This window comes from Nannospalax galili, unplaced genomic scaffold, assembly GCF_000622305.1.
Source record: "Nannospalax galili isolate Female #2095 unplaced genomic scaffold, S.galili_v1.0 scaffold239, whole genome shotgun sequence".
Lineage (NCBI taxonomy): Eukaryota > Metazoa > Chordata > Mammalia > Rodentia > Spalacidae > Nannospalax > Nannospalax galili.
In genome coordinates, this window is record NW_008343017.1 from 427,453 (window position 1) to 448,451 (window position 20,999).

Here is a 20,999-nt window from a genome sequence, read left to right on the forward strand (position 1 = left end):
TATCTTTAAAAAGTCATCAATTTAAGCTCATGTGCATATTTTAATGAAATAATATAATGTGGTCATTAAAAGGATATAAAGACAACTTACCTGGTTTACTTCTTTACAGTTGATGAGAAAGCTTTTACTTACAACTTTTCATGTTCAATATTAGACAGATCTAATGCTAGGAGGTATTTGCTTATTTTGAACAAACACGCCTCTCTATAATTTCGTTCATTTAATTCCTGCTGTTCAAAAAGAGAAAATAACTCAACTGTGTCTTCCACACACCCGCTCTCCAAATACTTGGTACACGTTTGTTATGTGCCTTCCTAACCCTACAGCCTCGCTTTCTTCACGGTGCTTGTCCCCAGCCCTGTCACCCTCTTTGTCACACTACCTCAGAAGGACTGGCACCTTCTCTCTGAAAGCAACGTGCCTCTCGTATTTTGTAAAACAAGGCTCATTCAAACCCTTTTCGTCCGTCTCCAGCTCTGGAAAGCTGCTCATCCTCGAGCCACTTTTTGAGTCACTCGAATGCATTTTGCAAAGCATGTCAGTTTCACTCCATCCAAGCTGGTTTTGATACAGGCTCTCCTTTGATCCTTATTTGAGGTTATTTCTAAAAATTGCGTTCTCAGCCACAAGTACCTATTTCCATATTTCTTAGAGGTGAATATATCTAATCTCCCCAAAGTAACCACTTGCCAGATTGCTTTTTGAAGTAATCTTTAAAATTAAAGATTTAAAATTAGAAGACTTTTTAAAACCACATCCAGTTATTGCACTTTCCACTCATTCCTCCAGCAATAATTACCATGTGATATTATGACATCACATCCACATTCTATAACCATTTCTCTCTTTGTAAAGGACTTTCCACAGTGACCTCCATGGGCATCTAAGATGTGCGATAACTGAGATACCATCTTTCACGTGGCACTTAGTTCTTGAGTGTGACGATTATGGAAGAGTAACCGCATATTATAGTAAGAGAGACTTTGTATGGCTGTCTCCTAAGTGGAGAATAAGAAGATTTGCCTCCTTTTTGATGGTGCCTCTGGAGCTCATTCATTTCCAGCTGTGGGTCTAGGTCGGGAGAGGTGATGGATAGAGAGTTCGGTCTGCCCACCTCCTGGGCAGCCTGCCTGCAGCTCTTTCACTCATTTCCCTTCCTGCCATTCTTGACTCAGTTCCGTTTTGGGAGTGTGTCAGTAAACTTTGAGGAGCATTCTAGTTTTGTCTACATTTCACAATTTTTCCCTCAAACCCAATGTGAAAGGCTTCCTCGGGCGTCTGTGACCATGAGACATGCCTAGTCTTGGCAATTTCCTTCTGTTTTAACTCAGACAACTAAATTGTTACAACTCTATAGACGGATTGATATTTTATCAGGCTCATTTTCCCTTTTTAATATTTAAGAAAAAGAAAACAAGTATTTAAAAGAATAGAGTAGTATACTGTACTCATCACTTATTAACATTTTTTGATTTGCCTCATCAACATTTTTTAGTATTTTATATTTTATGTCTATCAGTGTATTCCCAGCATGTATGCAAATGCACCTGTGCTGTGCAATGCCTGCAGAGGTCAGAAGAGGGTGTCAGATCCCCTGGAACTGTAGTTACAGGCAGTTGTTAGCTGCCATGTAGGTGCTGGGAACCGAACCTGGGTCCTCTGCAAGAGCAGCCAGTACTCTAACTGCTGAGCCATCTCTCCAGTCCCAACGTTATGTTTATTGAAATATTTTAAGATTGATATCACAGAGAATAATATTTCACTCCTTAGATATTTCAATGTGGCTCTCTAAAAATTAAGAAAAGTTTGTATATAACTACAATGCCATCATCATACTAACAAAGTTAATGATATGTGTGTGTGTCTCAATATGTGTGTGTGGTCTGTGTGTATGTGTACACATAGGCCATGCTGCGTGTGTGGAGGTCAGAGGACAACTTACAGGAATCAGTTCTCTCCACTATGTGGATTTCAGGGATCAACCCAGGCGATTAGGCTTGACAGCAAGCCCCCTTACCCACTGAGCCATCTTACCAGCCCACACATTGCAATCTATTATAGATCATAAGTCTTATTGTATGTGTATGTGCCTTTTGATTTGGTCATGATTTATCTTATTTCCTATAGTTAGGTCTTATACTTAAAAAGGTATTTAAAACTTTACTTTTATGTTTCTACTTTTTTGGGCCTTTGATATATTGATTAGGTTTTCTTTTACTTGTAAGGCTAATTCTTTTGACTCCACTTTTTTGCTGCTTCCCCTTTGTGTCAGGTGATGTTTGGTCCCATCACTGTTCTCAACAGTCTGAATGCAGCTATGCTTGCCTTCTGCCCATAGAGTGCCTGGAGAGAAGCGTTACTCATAGCTCCTTCAGGAAGACCCAGAGCTTGAGGTTGTCCATGGATGGTGATAAGATGGCATTCCCCATCTTTATGTTCAATCTGTGAAAACTCATATTGGCTTTTGCTTCCTGGAATCATTTAAACTTAGAAGTGTATTTGACTAAGCTAGTCTCTCAAAGCCGTTGCTTTTAAGTGCATGACTCCATATGTGTAGTGCTTAGCAGGTCCATGATTCATATCTGAAATTATTAGCAACTTTTTTCCTTTATTTTTAATTGACATAAAAATTAAATACACGAGCTGAGTGTGGTGGCGCACACCTTTAATCCCAGCACTTGGGGGCAGAGGCAGGCCCATCTCTGTAAGTTCAAAGCCAGCCTGGTCTATATAGTGAGTTCTAGGCCAGCTGGGGCTATAGGGAGACCCCGTCTCAAAAAGACCAAAAAAAAAAAAAAAAAAAAAAGAAACAAACTAAATGTGTGCATACAACATGTTATATGTGTGTGATGATATATGTACTGTTTTAGAATAGCTAAGTGAAGTAATTGACATATGCATTGCATCCCATAGGCTTTTTTGTGGTGAGAAGACTCAACATTTATTCTTAGTAATTTTCAAGGATATGATACTTTGTAATTAAATACATTTTCTGTGATGTGTGTGCATGCATGTGTAGATCAGAGGACAACTTCAGAAGTCAGTTCTCTCTTCCACTGTGTGCTCTGAGGATGGAACTCAGGTCATCAGGAGTGCCTGGCAAGGGCTTTTCCCACTGAGTTGTCTCCTCAATCCTGCATTGAGTCTCTTGGCTTATTCCTTATCTGTAACTGTAATTTTGCATCCTGTATCCTTTGACTAACACCTCTCCGTTTCCCCATTTTTTCCCCTGACAACCACTGGTCTATTCTCTGCTTCTGGGTTCAGTTCTTTCAATTCCATATTGAAAGTGTCTGTTTTTCTCTACCTAGTTTATTTTATTTAACATAAATTACCCTCCTGGTTTAGCCACACTGTTGAAAATGGCAAGATTTCTTTCTTTTAAAGATGGAATAATTTTCTATTATACTATATTCATTAATCTGCTGATGTATATCAAGCTGGATGCATAAATCCTTTTTAAAGATTTTTTTTATTTTTTAATTATGGAGAGTATATGCATGTGAGTGCAGGTGACTGTGGAGGCCAGAAGAGAGTGTCAGATCCTGTGGAGCTGGCATTACAGGTAATTATGAACCACCTGATGTCAGTGCTGAGATCAAAACTCAGGTCTTCTGGAAGAGTGGGAAGCTCTCTTAACCTCTGACCCATCTCTCCAGCCTCTGGTTCCATATCTTGACTTGTAGTTCCAGATCTTCTGAACAGTACTATAATAAGCACAGAAGGGCAAATATCTCTTTGGCATACTGATTTCACATCCTTTGGATATGTACCCATTAGTGGGGTATACTGTTTTCCATAATAACTGTACTTTCCTTTCCCACTAATAGCATGCAAGAGTTCTCTTTTCCCACATTTTTGTCAATTTTCCAATAACATTTTGTTGTCTTTTGACTTTTTAATAGTAGCAATAAAAGAGATACAAGGTGATCCACATGTGAAATGTTCAATTGATGGGGACAGAAAAGAAAATCATCTTTTTTAGATATATGAAAAAAAAAGTGGGAAATCATGTTCATTAGAAAATCAGTATTTTTAAGTAAAGTTTGCCATGTGATTTCATCTATTTGACTTTTCTCAGAATCCTCAGAACAGCCATAGAGGTCAGATATGACTGTAATCTCATTTTACCAGTGAACATATTCAGGTCTAGAGAGATTTTAAAAATTGGAAAATATACCTAAACTCCTTTTTGTGAGATATCTAGTGCTTAGTCATTTGTGTGTGTGTGTGTGTGTGTGTGTGTGTGTGTGTGTCTGTCTGTCTGTCTGTCTGTCTGTCTGTCTTCCTAATTCACTGCCTAAGGCCACATTGCTGTAGGTGGCAAAGCCCTCAGGTGCTCATTGTGACTCTTGCTCTGCCCACTGCCCGCCAACCTTTCCTGTGCCCTTTCCTCAGGAGCTTCCAGCAGAGGGATAGTGACAAACCTGTTATGCTCAGGGCCTTAATCTCTCAGGTTCATTGCCCCTGGGGCAGCTCTGGTCATCTTTCTATGAAATTTGAACCAAAGCCTCTCACCTGCCCTCAGGCAGAACTCTAACCCCAGTTTAGCTAGGAAGGCCTTCTACTGTGAGGCCCAGAGGATATTGGGCCCGCCTTTCTCTCACTCTACTAGAGTTATACAGACTCTTTGTCACCTATTTGTATTCAATGATCGAATTTACTTTCACTAACAACTCCTTAAGATTTATTTATTTTTGTTTTATGTGTATGAGTGTTTTTCCTCCATGTGTGTAAGTACACCATGTGCATGCAGTGTCCACAGAGGCCAGAGGAGAGTGTTGGAGGTCCTGGAACTGGACAGTTATGAGCTGCCATATGGGTGCTGGGACCAAACCTGGAATAGCAAGTGCTCTTAACCATTGAGCCATCTCTCCAGCCCCTCACCAGCAGCTCTTCAAAGCAGCTACAGAAGAACTTTTTTTTTTTTGAGAAGTTTTGATAAATCAGTTCCTAACTTAGGAGATGGTAAGTTACAGATCACTTGTCTACATTTTAAACAGCTTGTTGCTGTTCTCTTGTTGCCACTTCTTTATATTGGCAGTTTGGTAGAGTGTGAACATTTAATTGATAAATACGTAACAGAGAGAACAGAAAAGAAGAAAACAGCTCTATTTAAAGTTTTGGGACTCCATGCCAATAAAAATAATTATACTTGCACACCCTCCATGAACAATTACTACGAATAAATTTTATATTATAAACTTTCTCAATCATCCATGGTCCCTGGTCTCTCCATTGGCTTAAACGGTGTATTTACTATTCAAGTATAAAGATGATTTTCCCACATGCTGTGGTTGTACATCAGAAAAGGTCTTAGTCACTTTTCGAAATGGAGAAAGAATTTAGCTGTGTGATGATGCTGATTTCACCAGTAATTTTCATCTTCAATTCTTTGCATTCTTTCTCAGTGGTCTGACTGGAACAATTTAGGCTTATTGAAGATTTTTCCCATTATATTCTTTTTCTTCCTCTCCCATCAGCCTGTAGTCATGGTGCTTCCCCTGAAATATGTTTGCCATATGTGGAGAATTTTACAGACTTTCTCTTCTGAAAGGTATATGTGTGTGTGTGTGTGTGTGTGTGTGTGTGTGTGCACATGTTTACACATGCATCCATGTGCATGCACATGCACGAGACAGACAGGTTGCTTATGTGTGTGTTTGGCAGAGGTTCCCATCTCAGTGCCAAAGTCAATGGTCTTTTGTTTGAGCAGGCCTGAGCACAGATCCTATCTGAGTCCCCAGGATGCCCCTGAGGGACTGGTCTGCACATCTTTCCTGGTTACTTTCCCTGAACTCTAATCACCCTACAGATGGAAGATAAGGAGTGGAAGTTGTACTTCAGCACTGATTTTAGACTATCAGATATCAAGTTACTGAAGATCCAGAACAGTCCAGGGAAAAGTCAGGGGAGCAGAATGGAATCTGAAGCTTGGAATGCAGCCTTATTCTCTAATTAAGAGTTATGTTTTGTTTCCCAGGAAACTAAAATCAATAATGATAATAAATTAAGGGTTACTACAGGGGAATCAGTTTCTGAATGAAGGCCAGAGGAGATGACTAGATGGAACTTGGCCCACTACACACTAACAAAAGTTATACCTGACCTTTTGTCTCTGCTCTGAGAGGTGTAAAGCCCTAAAACTGGACCGACTCCCTCTTGCCTCTGTTTATTCTGATACTTTTGGAAGTACATTTGAATATATATTTATGGTTGTTGAACGCTTAAAGTTGTTAACCACCAACAAGAACTGCACCCTCAGTGTGTAATAGGGAACAAACATCTGTGTAGACTGATGGACTTTTGGAACAGATTTGTAAACTTGACACTACCTCTGAAGTTCCTAGGGGCGACAAGGCTCTGAATGGCCTATGGCATAAATGGGAAGTTAAATGAGTTAAGTGAGAAATGGTTATCTAACCAAACTCTTCATATATCTCCTCTACAAAGTTCCCACCTGGACCACTTTGTATGGCTTCTTGCTTGTTTGTCTTGAGAAGTTGAGTGTTTGTGTTGTCTCTGTCCTGGACCCAGGAACAGGTCATGTTCAAACAAGGCTTGATTATGCCTTCACAAGAGGTCTTGCCGTACTGTCACAGGAAGTAGAAAAATGTAGGCTCCTTCATTGGCTTGAATGTCACTGTCACCCTCTTATCCTTTGTGGCTCAATTGATAATAAGTAAATTGTTCTGAAACTCCCTTCTAATGTCTGTAATAGGGAGTTAGATAAAGTGCTATGTCACATTTGGCAAAGATTGACCTTTAAAATTTTTTATTGATCTTTTGTAATTTCATACAACAGTTATTTTTCTTTTTAATTTTTATTGAATTTTTGTATATTTCATACAGAAAAAAATCTGTATACCCACTTCCCCTTTGGCACCCCCCATAGCCCCCCACTGGAGTGCATACCGTCTGCCATTTATATTAATGCCTATGATGTAAAGTTAGTGTCCCCAGATGTCCTTCAGTGCGAGTTCATCCACTGAGGTCTAGTCAGTCTATCTAGAGTCCCTCCCTTTAAGAAGATCAGCTCGTTCTCACCTAGCAGTAATCAGCTGCCAATAATTCTTTGACTAAGGTTGGGGTCTGCTGCATATAACAGTTCTTAATCAATTTAGGCCCCTTCCCCCAACCATGCTCCCCTATCCTCCCACCAGACCTCATGTATTCCGCCATACATGTTAAGTCTTGTCCAGTCAAGCATTTGTATCCAGATGTCGTTCAGTGTAAATTTGTCCACTGGAGGCTAGTCAGCCCATCTAGAGAGTGTATGCAAGGCATACTCTCCCTCTCCCAGTAGCAATCAGTCTCCAAGAGTTCTCACTGTAGGGCTAGTCTTCATCCATTTCTCTCCTCCCCTCTGGGCCCTTGTTTAATTGAGTTGGCATGGGTCATGTGTCACAAGTTCACATGCGCAAGCATCCAGTGGCCTGAAAGCCTCGGGCAAAGGCTAGCTTTTAATCACCTTCCTCATTGTGTGTCTACTGTTGCCCCCAGGCTCCTTGATATCTCCAAGGATTTGTATAAAGGTAAAGTGAGATAGGAAGATGACCAGTTGATGACTGTCTTTATTTTATATTCAGTAATGGAATATTTTCAGAATTTTTGCTTAAATTTTTCTTTTGCAAGGGGGAAGGACTTTTAAAGGAATATTTTAGCCATTCCCTAAAGTTGAGCGTGAATGGCAGACTTTTGAAATATTCTTTCATATAGCTTTTGGTTTTTCAAAATAAAACATTACAAATATAACAGAAACTCTCTTTTAGCTCATTCAAATTCCATTCCATGCTCTGCCTCCCCAGAGGTAACCACTATATCTATTCGGTATTTATCATTCCCACATATGTGTTTATATTTTTATTGCATGTGATATGGCTATAAATAATCTGGATTATTTCTTTGCACATTTTCAAACTATGTAAATGGTTTCCTGCTGTACATCCTTTTACATCTGTTTTTTTTTTTACTTTTTATTTATTTTTATTTTATGTGTATGAGTGTTTTACTTGCATACATGTAAATATACCACATGTATGCAGTGCCCACAGAGGCCAGAAGAGGATGTCAGATCCCCTGGAACTAGAGTTATGGAAGGTTATTAGCTACCATGTGGGTGCTGGGAACCTGAACCAGGGTCTTCTATGAGAGCAGCCAGTGCTCTTAAATACTGAACATCTCTCAGCCCCCTGTATCTATTATTTTGTTTTATGACTGAGAGCAAAAGTATTCATTGTTTAACTGTGGATTCAGTGCCACCCACTGCCTCTTGCCCCTGTGGCCACACCTTCCCTGCTGTGATGACTGTATCCCCTGCAACTGTGAGCCAAAATAAACCTTTTCTTAAGTTTCTCTTGTCAGGTATTTTGTTGGAGCGATGAGACAAGTAACTAGTACAGTTCAGAGCAGCTTTTATCTTCATGCAGTCAGTCCAGTGCTCCTCTGCTCCGGAGTTCCCCTTAAGTGTGCTTTAAGTGATTCTTCTGTGGCTTAATGTTGGAGAGCTACTGTTTATATCGCTAAAATGGTTTTAAGTTTTGTTTTTCACATTTAAATATAAGTTACTAAATCTTACTGTCCTCACCCATTGCCATGTGATGGGCAGCGATCCCATGGAGAAAGATCTTTCTATTCTACTGATGCTGGGATGGTCTGCTGATTTGCCTTAGCTGCTGGAAAGTGAGGAGCAGAGTGCACACCAGTTCCAAACAAGATCCGTGCTTGAAGGCCATTTTATCAGCTATAAATATAGCCACCCCACTCTTCTTACTGTTAGCATGGGAGTGTCCCCTCTCACTTTCAGCTTCTGTGTGGCCTTAAAGCCTCCAATGAGTCTCCTCTTGGCAGCTTATGTTTCCAGTTATTTTGTCTCTTCAGCTACTGTGTCCTGTGATTGGAGAATTTGATACATTAACATTCAGGTTATTACTGGTAGGAAAGAACTTAATGCCATTTCATTATTTGTTCTGTTTTTTTAGAGCCCTTTGTTCTTTCTTCTTCACTTGACTATTCTAATGATTCAGTGGATTTTTTTCTAGTGTCAAGCTTTGATTCCTTTATCATCATCATTTGTTCAAGAAGAATCTTTGAAAGCTTATCCAGCTGGGCATAGTGATGTACATCTTTAATCTCAGCATTGGGGAGGCAGGAGCAGCCTGGTCTATGATAGGAAGTGAGTTCCAGGCCAGCCAGAGCTACATAGTGAGACCCTTTCTCAAAAATAAATAAAATAAAAATCCATTCCATGTTTGTTCTAGCTTTTGTTTTCCCCTCTGATATGAGAATGGAGTGTTCCAGAAAGGGGCTACTCCTTCAGGTTAGGTCCTGAAATGAAAAGATACATAGAACAAAGTTAAGGATAATCTATAGATATTAATACATACTGTAAATAAGAAAGAAGCAATTTTTGTAAGGCACTTAAATTCAGGAGCTATTTGTTACCCAGTTTAGCCTAGCAAAAGCTGATAAGTAAAATGCTTCCAATTAAGAAAAAATAAACACAGAGATATATGTGTACACTGTAAACCATAGGACTCAGGTGGAAGTGGCTTTTAAGTTAGAAGCTGACAGACAGAAGCAACTTGTTTAGCTTGGGATATATTGGACAAGGAAAATGGCTGGGGAATTCCTGATATGTACAGATAGACATTATCAAATGCAAGTGGTGCCGGGAGGCAGTCCAGTTGAAGAAAGTAAGAGTGTATCCCTGATACGGATTTCTTTTAATTAAAATCAGATCCCCAAACAAGGTTCAAGTTAAAGGGATTTGTCATGGGGATGATAAGAGTAATAAAAATAACTCAGCATGAAATTGCTCATTTCCGAGAGGAAGCAATAAATGGGAATTTGTGAATCTGAATCATCTTCCTAGTGTCCTTACAAAAGCTTCCAGGACCTGATTCCTGGGAAGGTAGCATTTATGTGGGAAATAGTAAAGTCCTAAGGGATCATGAGAGTATCTCGGAGATTTGATCCAAAAATTACTGAACCAGGTAATTGACTGAGTATGATTGATATCTAGCAAGTGTGTATTTTGGAATCAGCTTTCCTGTACTCTTTCTTAATTAATTTTTTTAATTTTAAAAATATGGCAAACTATAGACTACAAGAATGTGAACATTCTCGGCATAAGGAGGGATGTTGTTAACATCTTGTCATAACTGTTTTAAGTTCCTTTTATTTAAAGAGTGCGTGTGTGTGTGTGTGTGTGTGTGTATGTGTGTGTGTGTGTGTGTGTGTGTAGTGTGATGGGGCTGGGGAGATGCCTCCGCTGGTAAAGTGCCTGCTGCATAAGCATGAGGACCTGAGTTCAGATGCTCATCGACCACATAAAGGCCAGTTGCACAAATGTAACCATAGATTTGAGGGAGTGGAGATTGGTGGACCCAGGGAATTCATTGACCAGCCAGTCTTGACAAATCAGTGAGCTCCAGATTCAGTGAGAGACCATGCTTCAAAAAGTAAAAGAGGGGTAAAGGAAAGACATCCAATGTCGACTTCTCTAGCCTCCACAGACATGTGCACACACACATAAGCACACACAGATACCACACACACATACATATACACCATAAAGTCTTTAAATTATAAATGAAGTTGAGCTTCTTTTAATCCTTCCTTGGCACAGTCCACTTATCTCTCCTCCTTACATCTGTTGCCATAGACAACCAAAATTGTAGATCTCCTGTGATCAGCATAGCCCATAATTTATATTAAATTTCCACAAACTCATAGTTCCATGAAGACTATATACTATTTTTTGTTTTGTGGCTTAAAATTTTTTTACAAAAATAGTATAATATTTTAGTGTCTTTCTGCAGTTTTCTTTTTGCACAGAGCAGTATCTTGGTATGATCTGTTTATACATACACACCTAGCTTATTTTCCTTATTGGATAGTATGTCATCATACCACAGAATTAGTTTCTTCTCTTGATGCTGGGATCAAATACCTGATAAGAAGGTATTTAGGAGACGAAGGGTTGATTCTGGCTCACAGCATGGGGGTACCGTCCATCCTGATAGGGAAGGGGTGACAGCCCAGTGGCTTACAGCTGTGACAGCAGGAATGCGAGGCTGCTTGCTCACATCTTGGTGGATCAGGCAGTAAAGAGGGAATGCCAGCTCTCCAGTGGCCTCCTCCCTTTCCCATTGTTGTTGTCTGAGACCCCAAGCCATGGGATGGTGCTGCCCACATTCAGGGTGTGTCTTCTCCTCTCAGCCAGTCCTCTTTGGAAAACTCACAGGCACACCCATAAGTATGCCTCATTAATGCCCTAGGTGTTTCCTAATCAAATCAAGTTGACAATTAAAATTAGCCATGACAGCCACATGTTTCATTATATGATCATACTTATTAAGGCATTTCTCTATTACTGAACCTTTAATTTTGTTCATGAATTTATTTCACAGACATTTAATGAACACTTATTATATCCTAGGTACTATGCTAAGCACTTATGATGTACCAGTGAATAACTAAAAAAAGTCTTTGCCACCATGGTACTTAATTTCTGTTGGATTAGCAAAATAAGTAGTAACTATAATACAGAAGATGGCAAGTGGCATGGGAAAATATTAAGGAGATTGGCAGTGGAATTGAGGAGAACAGATTGCTGTTTCATATGGTATGTTCTGAAAGACACCTTGATGAAGTGATAGTTAAGCAAATTTAAGCTAAAAGAGTTAGCCAAAGAGTGTCTGAAGGAGGAGAATTCCATCAGGGAAAAAAAAGCCAGTGCAAAACTTCTGAGGTGGGAGTCTGCCCGTGTAGTCAGGGGAGAGAAGACGGCCAGCTTGCCAGAGAAAAAACCAAAGTGGGGGAGGAAGAAGTTGTCACATAGGCTGACAGTGTTCAGCCTGCGTCTACAACACAGGCTGGAGAGATGACTCAGCAGCTAAAAACACTAACTGTTCTTCCAGAGGACCCAGGTTCGATTCCCAGCACCCACATGGCAGCTAACAACCATTCTTAACTCCAGTTCCAGGGGATCCGATGCCCTCTTCTGGCCTCTGCAGGCATTGCATGCAGGCAAAACACACAAAATAAAAATAATAAAATATTTTTCAAGGTAAAGACTCTTTTGGATGAGCACTCTTTGATGATGATGCATTTTATAGGTAACAAAACTGAGACATAAAGAGGCTAGTTAAATCACAAAGCTATAAGTGTCATAAGGATTCAGGCCCAGGTCCACTCATTCAAAAGACAAAGCTCTTTGATGTGAAGGTGGTCTGACTTCAACGTATGATGCATTGTTGATGGCCAAAGTTGATTCAGCTGATCTGGCTGGTTAGATGGGTATCCCCTTCCTCCCTCATGGAAGCTGCACATGTGCTCAGTGGAAGAGGGCGACCTTCCCTGAAGGAACATTGTTCGATCAAGGATATACACATAGCCATGCACCCCTGCTAGAACCTCCAAACAAGCCCTCAAGACAAAGCTCTTAACCACGCTGCCGAGCTTCTTGTGCTGTCTTTATATCCTACCTGGTAGCCTCACCCTCTTCTCTATTATAATTAACTTCCACCCCAATCACTCCTTTGATCAACAAGTTAATTACCAAATAGAGCTCATATATTTCCCGAGTACATGCAGCACACCAGCCTGTGTTTTACACGGGTGAACAAGGCAGGCAGATTGCTGTAACTGAAATATACTCATGTCTCTCTGCAAATATCTTTAGTTCTTTTCTGTTTTTCACTGCTGACTTGTTTGCATATGATTAATAGGCCAGTGTGTTGTTCCATGCCTTTGTTTTTCTATGGCTAGAACAGACTATGCAGCTATTTTGCTTGTGGTTTCACAAACTAGGAAAAGAAGATATCTTGGTATCTACCGCTTTGGCTTTTTCATCAAATAGAGATCAGTACCTTTCCATGCATCGAGTATGACGAGAACCAAATCCTGCAGTGCTACTTGTATAATTATTGAAGATGAATGGTAAAAAGTTAATTGGCTTAGGTCTTTTGCTTACTCTCTCTCTCTCTCTTTTAGTATTATTTGAATTAATTTAATGCTAATTTGGTAACACCAAGATCGTTGCAGAATATTAAGTAAATTTCATCCCATAGGTCCGAACTAAAAGCTACCCCAAGGAAAATATTTGCATTCATGGAGATGTGGTCATAGCTTTGTTTCATTCACCAAAGCTAAGCATTTGAATGAGACTGAAGGGAAAGGGTTGCCTTGCCTCTTTCCACACATCCCTCACTATTTTCTGTGTTTTCATTCCTTTCCCCCAATTCAGTAAAGAGGAAAAAGAACACTCTGATTCTTCTCCATGCAAAAAACAAGCTTGTGTTCTATGGTTCTAATGGGAATGTTTTGTCTGATGACTGGAAACAACTCTAATCCTCTTGGTTACATCCTGGGTTGCTGTTTATACCTGATAGCTGCTTAGAGCAGGAGTTAGCAATTTGCTTGGACAGTGCTGTCATACCCACTGCCTTCAATAAAACCCAAATGCCTCTTCTAAAAAAGATGACAGACCCAGCCCGGCGACTTGCAGAACTTTAAAAGTGATTCCTTGTCAAACACGTGAAAAACAAACACATGGAAAACTCCCTTCTCTATAACTTAAGGGAAAAACAAGAAACTATCTAACAGCAGATGTCAATTCCTTGCTAGTAAAATAGGCCTGGACTGGTTCAGCTCTGTTCCTTTATGTTCCCTCTGCAAAACCCACAAAGAACACACACATTTGGGGCTGCTTTGCAGATTTGGCAACAGTCTTTGCTTTTTAAGGGAATCATATGGATACAGAATGCCGCAATCAATGGACTTGGAATCCCCAGGGCCCAGAAATGGGGTGCATAGGACTTACATTGTAGGTCATCAGTTAGAACGTGGCCTGGGCCCAAGAATCATCCCAATTGTTGCCAGGTTTTACTTACTTGATTAAACTTGATTCAAACAAATGAATTGAGGACAGTTTGTAGTTTCTTGTTGATTAGAAGAAAGAAAGAAAGAAAGAAAGAAAGAAAGAAAGAAAGAAAGAAAGAGAGAGAGAAAGAGAGAGAGAGAAAGGAAGGAAGGAAGGAAGGAAGGAAGGAAAGAAGGAAGGAAGGAAGGAAGGGAGATAAAGGTGGAGGAGGAACTAGACTCTTAAATACTATTTGGATGGAAGATGATAAAGTCATTCTACTTTCAAATGACTCTAGATCTGAACAATCCAAGCTTTTAGGTTTAATTTAAATGTCTTTTTTTTACCATTTACATGTATGGTATTGTGGTTATCTTCATATATTTAAAAGTGGGTCAGAGAGGATTTGAGACATGCAGGAAACAGAGAAACAGAGAAATAAAGAAAGCCTTTTGTGACAAGGCTGACTTTTCAAGGGAACAGATGTCTCAGAATGCAATGGAACCCACACTGAAGATGTTGAAACAGACCTTGGTTACGCCCTTTTCTAGGGATGTTGAGGACTTTGGGCACTAGACTAGAACTTGTTTGACTTGGTTTTTATTATTTCTTCTTGACCTTAGAGTCCATGCATTGTGAATCACTGCTCAGCCCTGTCACCTGTTACCTTTTAATAACCTTGCCTTGAATTACTTTCACTATCTCAGCTAATACCAACTATCTATTTAATTCTTTTATTCAAGGAAACTGGCCACCTTTGGTAATGTTCTTTTTTGATTTCCTCAGGTGTCTGAACACACTGAGTTAAGTTGGATCCTTACCTGCATGGTCAGACTGCCTCGATTACAGCACTTGCATCAGTGGAAGGTAATGTCAGAGATCTGGTTATTCAAGAAAGCCGTTTCCTTTTGTGTTTATTGCTATGTCAGTCTCTGGGAGCCTGAGTTTATTTACCATCCTGGTCTGCCACCAGATCTGCTCCAGCATCTTTCACCTCTCTGTTGTCAGAGTATTAAGCAGAAAACAGCAGGGTTCACCAAGACTCCTTCTGACTTAAAATTCTATTTGCTGCTCTTTTTATCTGTATTTGGATGGACTTGGTAGTGGCTTTGAACCAACCACATTATAATTAATAAACAATCACAATTTCTAGATTACTGAACCCCACTGTTGAAGTCAGAAAAGAATGTTTTCACTGTAGGAAGAAGAGACGACATATCTTCTTTAATGTTTAAACAAGTCGAGCCCAGGCAACTGTTCAAACCCACAGAAAAATTAAGGCCATGCTTTTTCTGAGAAGTTCCACTGAGAAAGATAAATTGGATAATTCACAAGTACTTTACTTCCATTTACTTTTGCAATCGGATAACTCGAGGTAGGCAGCCCCCAACTATGTTAACACTGATTTTAGCTTCAAACGTCTTCTGAGCATATTTTCAGGGCCATTGGTTTTCAAAAGTTGATCTTCAGAAACAGCTTTAAAGAGCCAGTTCCTGAGTGTTGAGGTCTGAGTATTTGTATGCTCCTCCCCACCTAGCCCCTAATAAGTGGGGGTTTGAGAGGTGGTCAGATTGGGAGAGCAGACCCCTCAAGATGGGATTGCTGCTAAGAGAGGACACAGAAGAAGGCACCACTGCTAAGCTAGGTGTAGACTCTTCGCCTTCTGTGTTCTCTGTAATCTTATATTTCCCAGCCTCCAGAGCTGAGAGGAATGAAAGCCTGCTGTTCAGAAGCCAATGTGTTTTGGTACCTTATTATAGAAACTCAAAGAGCTAACAATAAATAGATAATGTATTAATGGTGGTGTTGCAAAGTAATCACCTGCTAGACATTAGAAACAAAATTTTTATAATCTTCTCTTCTGTGATTTTATTTTAGTCAACACTTGACTGTTTTATTAGAATACTCTACCACTAATTTCCAATTTAAAGCAGTAGTAAAGTGTAGAAAGTTCTCTGAGCAGGATTCCAGTGTCCTGGCAGAATATGGTGAGAGCATTCTTGATTGGGACAGTGAGGGCTGGAGCAGTGGCCTGAGGGTGAGGTCAGGGTTACTCATAGGCTCAATGAGCAAGGTATCCAGAGCACATGAATGGGCACTCAGTAATACCCGTGTTCTCTGCACCACTTCCCTTCCTTTGTAATTCCAAGGGACAGTATGCTTATATGAAAAACTCAGAGGCTGGAGAGATGGCTTAACAGTCAGGGTACTTCCTGTTCTTCCAGAGAATCTGAGTTCAGCTCCCAGCACCCATGTCAGGTGACTCAGCGACCACCTGTGACTCCAGCTCCAGGAGAATACAACACCCTCTTGTGGCCTCTGTAGGTACTTCAGACAGGTGGCACACACTCATAGACAGACACAGGTGTACACATAGTAAAAGAGAAATAATAAATCCACAAGTTGATCCAGCCAGGTGGCTCAACACGAGCAAGATGGCCTGAGTTCAGTCCCTACAGCCTACAGTGACAGGAGAGAACTGATGCTCCAAAGTTATTCTCTGACCATTATATGCCTGTTGCAGCATGTGCCCTCATAAGCACACATATCAATAATAATACATAGATAAATAAATAAAATTTTAACTATAAATTTAGTGCAATAGCTTTTATTTGGGGATCCTTTTGTTTTTAACCTTTTCATTTATCTTGAGGGGTGGGGAACTTACCATAGGACCCATGTGTCAGTCAGAGGACATCTTGCTGAAGGCAGGTTCCACCATGTGGGTCCCGAGGAATGAATTCGTGTCAGGTTTGGTGGCAAGCACCTTTACCTGCTGAGCCACCTTGCTGATCCCAGTAGCACCTTTTATGACTTGAGGTGTTATTTCTTTTCTTCAGTTTGTCCTTCTCTGGATTAAACTTTTATGAACTTTACCCAGTGACAGCTGTGAGTGTGCCCTCATCGTAGGTGTTGCAGCAAGGGGAAGTTGACTCATGTTAATTTTGAGAAACTTAATTTTCTTAAAATTTCTGAACTTGCCTGTGAACTCTGGAGTTTATCTGATTTGGAATCTTGAAAATTCCTTTGTCTTTAATAAAATGAATGAGAAGCCGGGTGTGGTGGCACATGCCTTTAATCCCAGCACTTAGGAGGCAGAAGCAGGCGGATCCTGAGTTCGAGGCCTGGTCTACATAGTGAGTTTCAGGCCAGCAGAGCTACAGGGGGAACCTGTCTCAAAAAGACAGTAAATGAATAAATAAATAAATAAATGAATAAATAAATAGTAATAAATAAATAAATAACAAATAAAAATTGAGAAGTAGAGGCAGGGCAGGGGCACGAGCTGTATAGTTCTGTAGGGCCATGGGCTTGGTGGAGTGAAGCCCCACCAAGGAAATAAAGGAAAATAACATGCACGTGGTAAAAATACATCCATCTTATTTCTGCCTAAGCCTAGAGCATGAAAATAACCCAACCAGAAGACAGCTAGAGTTGCTGATGGGCCTGAAATATAATGTTATGATAGGTGACCAGATGACACTTGGCTTGCTTTTAAAATGTCCTAATTGAGCAATATAGTTAATTTCAAGTCAGATTTCTTTCCTTTCTCTCTTCTCCTACAGACAAAAACCACGAAGCAGAAGCATGATGGAACAGTGGGTCTGCTCACATACCCAGTCCTCCAGGCAGCTGACATTCTGTGCTACAAGTAAGGAGAGAAGCCAGCCTTAATCTCATGTGTGTGTGTGTGTGTGTGTGTGTGTGTGTGTTGTGTTGATGAGAGAGGTTGTGTGTTTGTGTCAGCTTGCTTGTTTGCTTACTTGTTTGTGACAGGGTCTCACTATGTAGCCTAGGCTAGTATCCTTGAACTTACAAACCTCCGAAGTACAATTATGGACATGTGGCATGAGAGTATTTTTAGCCCTTTAGGAAAAGGTTTGATTTGTGGGGAGAGAACTGAAAAAAGGATCAGATACAGCAATCAGTAATGGATAGTAAATCTGTGTATGTTTTAATGAAAAACATAGTGCCTGTTCTTTGTTAGAAATCTTTATAAGTCCTCTATGTGTGTTAACCCTGATAACAGCCTTGTAAAAGTTGAACCGTTATCATCCCTGTTCTACAGATGAGCAAACTGAGGCTCAGAGTATTTAGCAGAAAACCCAAAGTCACGTAACTAAGCAAGGCTTGGAACTATGATTTGAGTCCTGAAGTTTGGATACAGTCTATTCTCTTGTCCACAATGCCGTATCTACTTTTCAGTAACTGTTAGACATCAAGAGTTCAAATGTTGGTTTCCTATATAATCTAGACTCTAAAGCAGTGCTGTCTAATAGAGCTTGCTGTGATTTGGGAAATAATCTTATACTTTCAGGTTTTAATACTGCAGCCACAAATGGCTGTTGAGCCCTTGAATTGCTGTATAACAGAGGAATTAATTTTTAATTTTTATTTATTCAAATTCAAATAGCAACCCCTGACTAGGGGCTGCTATGGTAAATCTGTAGATTGAAAGCAAATATGTTGACACTTTTTCTGGATCCATAATCCATCCATCCGACTACTGCTGCCACTTATAAGCCTCAAAAGCACACATCAAAGATCATTTAGCTCTGTGCTCCATGTTCTGCTGGCCAGGACTTCTCATCTCATCCCTCTCCTAGTTCTTCCCTCTTCCTACATCTGCCTCTTTGGGTACCAGTTTATAGAGACAGGGCCTCCAAGTTAGCCTGGACCTATAGCCTTAGCCTTGTCAGTGGGGATAAAGAAACTTCATGAATGTTTTTCCACTCCTTTCCCCCAGGATCATCATTCTCCCCTGGAGAATGAGAGTTCTTTGCCTGTAAATCTAATAGCATGAGATTACAGTATCTGTATCTCCACTGCAAGACTCCAAAGCCCTTGATCTATAATGATAGAAGCAGTCTTAGAAAGTCAGCTGCTCTGTCCAACAAATAGGTAGTATCCATGAGTGCATGTACCCGGTCCTCAATTCTGATTAAAACTTATTCATAAATATTTGAGTCTCTTTGGTGTGTTAACTTATATGCTGTGGTCTTGGTAATATTTATTATTTGTAATAAAATTTTTTAATTATCTTAAGTCTATAATACTTTTCTCTCTAATAGGTGCTAAAAGAAAGTTTAATAATGCATTTCCTAATGATATGGGATAGTTACTTGAAAACATCCTGCAAAAAACTTGATTTTAATGATTGTAAAATGGGAATAATTATTATTTACAAGATTATTAGAGGAGTAAAATGAAATATGGGCCTGGCAGTGCTGTAACTGACAGCTGTTATTTGATAATGATTAATAACAATTATGGTTTGATAATTGCAATTTATGTCTAATCTTGTTTTTAGAGTCTGCTTGTTTATAAAACCAACAACTGAGACATTTCAGCACCAAAATATGAAAACACATGTGCATGGTAGATTCTGTAACAGATCAAGAGCGATAATGGGAAAGCTATCTGAATATAGGGGCTGCAGAAAAGAATTAACTTGAGTAGGCGCGAATGTCCTCTTCATGATATCATGAAGCCCAGGGTGGAAAGGAGTTTTAAGCATCCCCTCCTTTAATTCCCCTGATTTATACTGCAGATGAGGAATGGTAAGCAGCTTGCCCAAATTTACGTGGATAGTCAGTGGACAGTGGTACATCAGAGTGTGGTTGGATATCTGCTGTTTGATGGTAGCCTTTAAAGTGCCAATAATTATCTAGGATACAGTATTATCACATAACCTGAAAAGTACAAGATCATATATCATAAACTGATAGGGAGTACAATGGCTCCCATATCTGTGGGAACTACATTTCCTGGAATATCCCCAGTAGGTGCTAGAAACCGTGGACAGTTCAGACCCCTACATAAACTATGTTTCTTTCCTACTTGTGTCTTGTTGGTCAACTTTCCATCATGTAATTAAATATGTAAAAGCACTAAGTTATTGGGCTGGCAAGATAACCCAGCTGGGAAAGGTGCCTGCTGCTTAGCCTGGGGACTGAATTAAATCCCTGGAATCTACATGGTGGGAAGAGAGAGGAACTCCCACAAGTATTCTTCTCACCTCCACATGCACACTGTGGCACACCTGCACACACACACACACACACACACACGCACACACGCACAGATATACACAATAAGTAAATAAATGTAACTTTTCACTTTAAAAAATTAAAATAACTAATTGTAAAGAGAAAAGACTTATTTTCACGGGTAGTTTTGGAGGTTCTGGTCTACAACCAGGCAGGCTCTTGCTTTGGGCCTCTGATGAGCATGCCCAAATGCCGTGACAAGGTGCCTACATCGATGAGCTGAAGGAGAGTGACTGTGCACTTACCGCACACTGCTGCTCTAACTTATTTACTTTGGCAAAACTAGCATAAACTTATTTGTCCTTCTCTGTAGTTTCTCAGACAGATTAATTCTTGTTATAGATTTTAGCCACCTCATAATCTGATTATTTTCCTTAAGTTGAGAACTTCCACCTTTTCACTTAGAGAGAGGCATCATAGCTTCCCTTTGGAGTAGCTACATTGTCAGCAGCACTATCCGTGTGCTTGGGTGTCAGTGTGAAATAAAACAAGTACTACTTGAATGCCATCTTTATGACACTGAGACCACTAATCAGATGGCTACTAAGTGATGGGTGGGCTGGTTGCATATTCAATGTGGATGTGCTGCACAGTGGGATGATGCATGTCCCAAGAAAGACAGACAGTGGAAGAACAGTGTGCTGTGTCCAGTGGCATTCACATTAAAACTTACTGTTTGTTTCTGGACTCTTTCATGCAATGTTCTTAGACCACAGTTGATTCTAAGTAATTGAAGCTGCAAAAGTTGAAACTGTGGATAAGAGGGAGGTAATATAATTGGCAGAATAATAAAATGGTAGAGTCCTTTAATAGATTAGTGGGGAACACCTCTGAAAATTATTAAGCAAATTATATATGATTGATATCACATGCCATAAACTCAATTTAAACTTTTTAAAATATAAGACTTTTTAAAAAGTTTTTGATTTGTTTTTGTTTTATGTGTATGAGTATTTTGCCTACATGTGTGTGTGCTCATGCGTTTGATGCCAGAAAATGGCATTGGGGCCCCTGGAACTGGAGTGTTACAGACAGTTGTTAGCTGCCATGTGGGTGCTGGGAACCAAACCTGGGTCCTCTGC

The 20,999-nt window shown here is 40.0% G+C and overlaps 1 protein-coding gene across 1 annotated transcript in view; it reads left to right on the top strand.

Annotated features, from left to right (window-relative positions):
• Positions 1-20,999, top strand: part of Wars2 (tryptophanyl tRNA synthetase 2, mitochondrial) — an 83,629-nt gene that overhangs the window by 54,946 nt on the left and 7,684 nt on the right. Inside the window, exons 3-4 of the mRNA XM_008839011.2 lie at positions 14,654-14,734; positions 17,434-17,519. Coding sequence (XP_008837233.2) covers positions 14,654-14,734; positions 17,434-17,519 — 167 coding nt within the window. The remainder of the gene's footprint in view (positions 1-14,653; positions 14,735-17,433; positions 17,520-20,999) is intronic.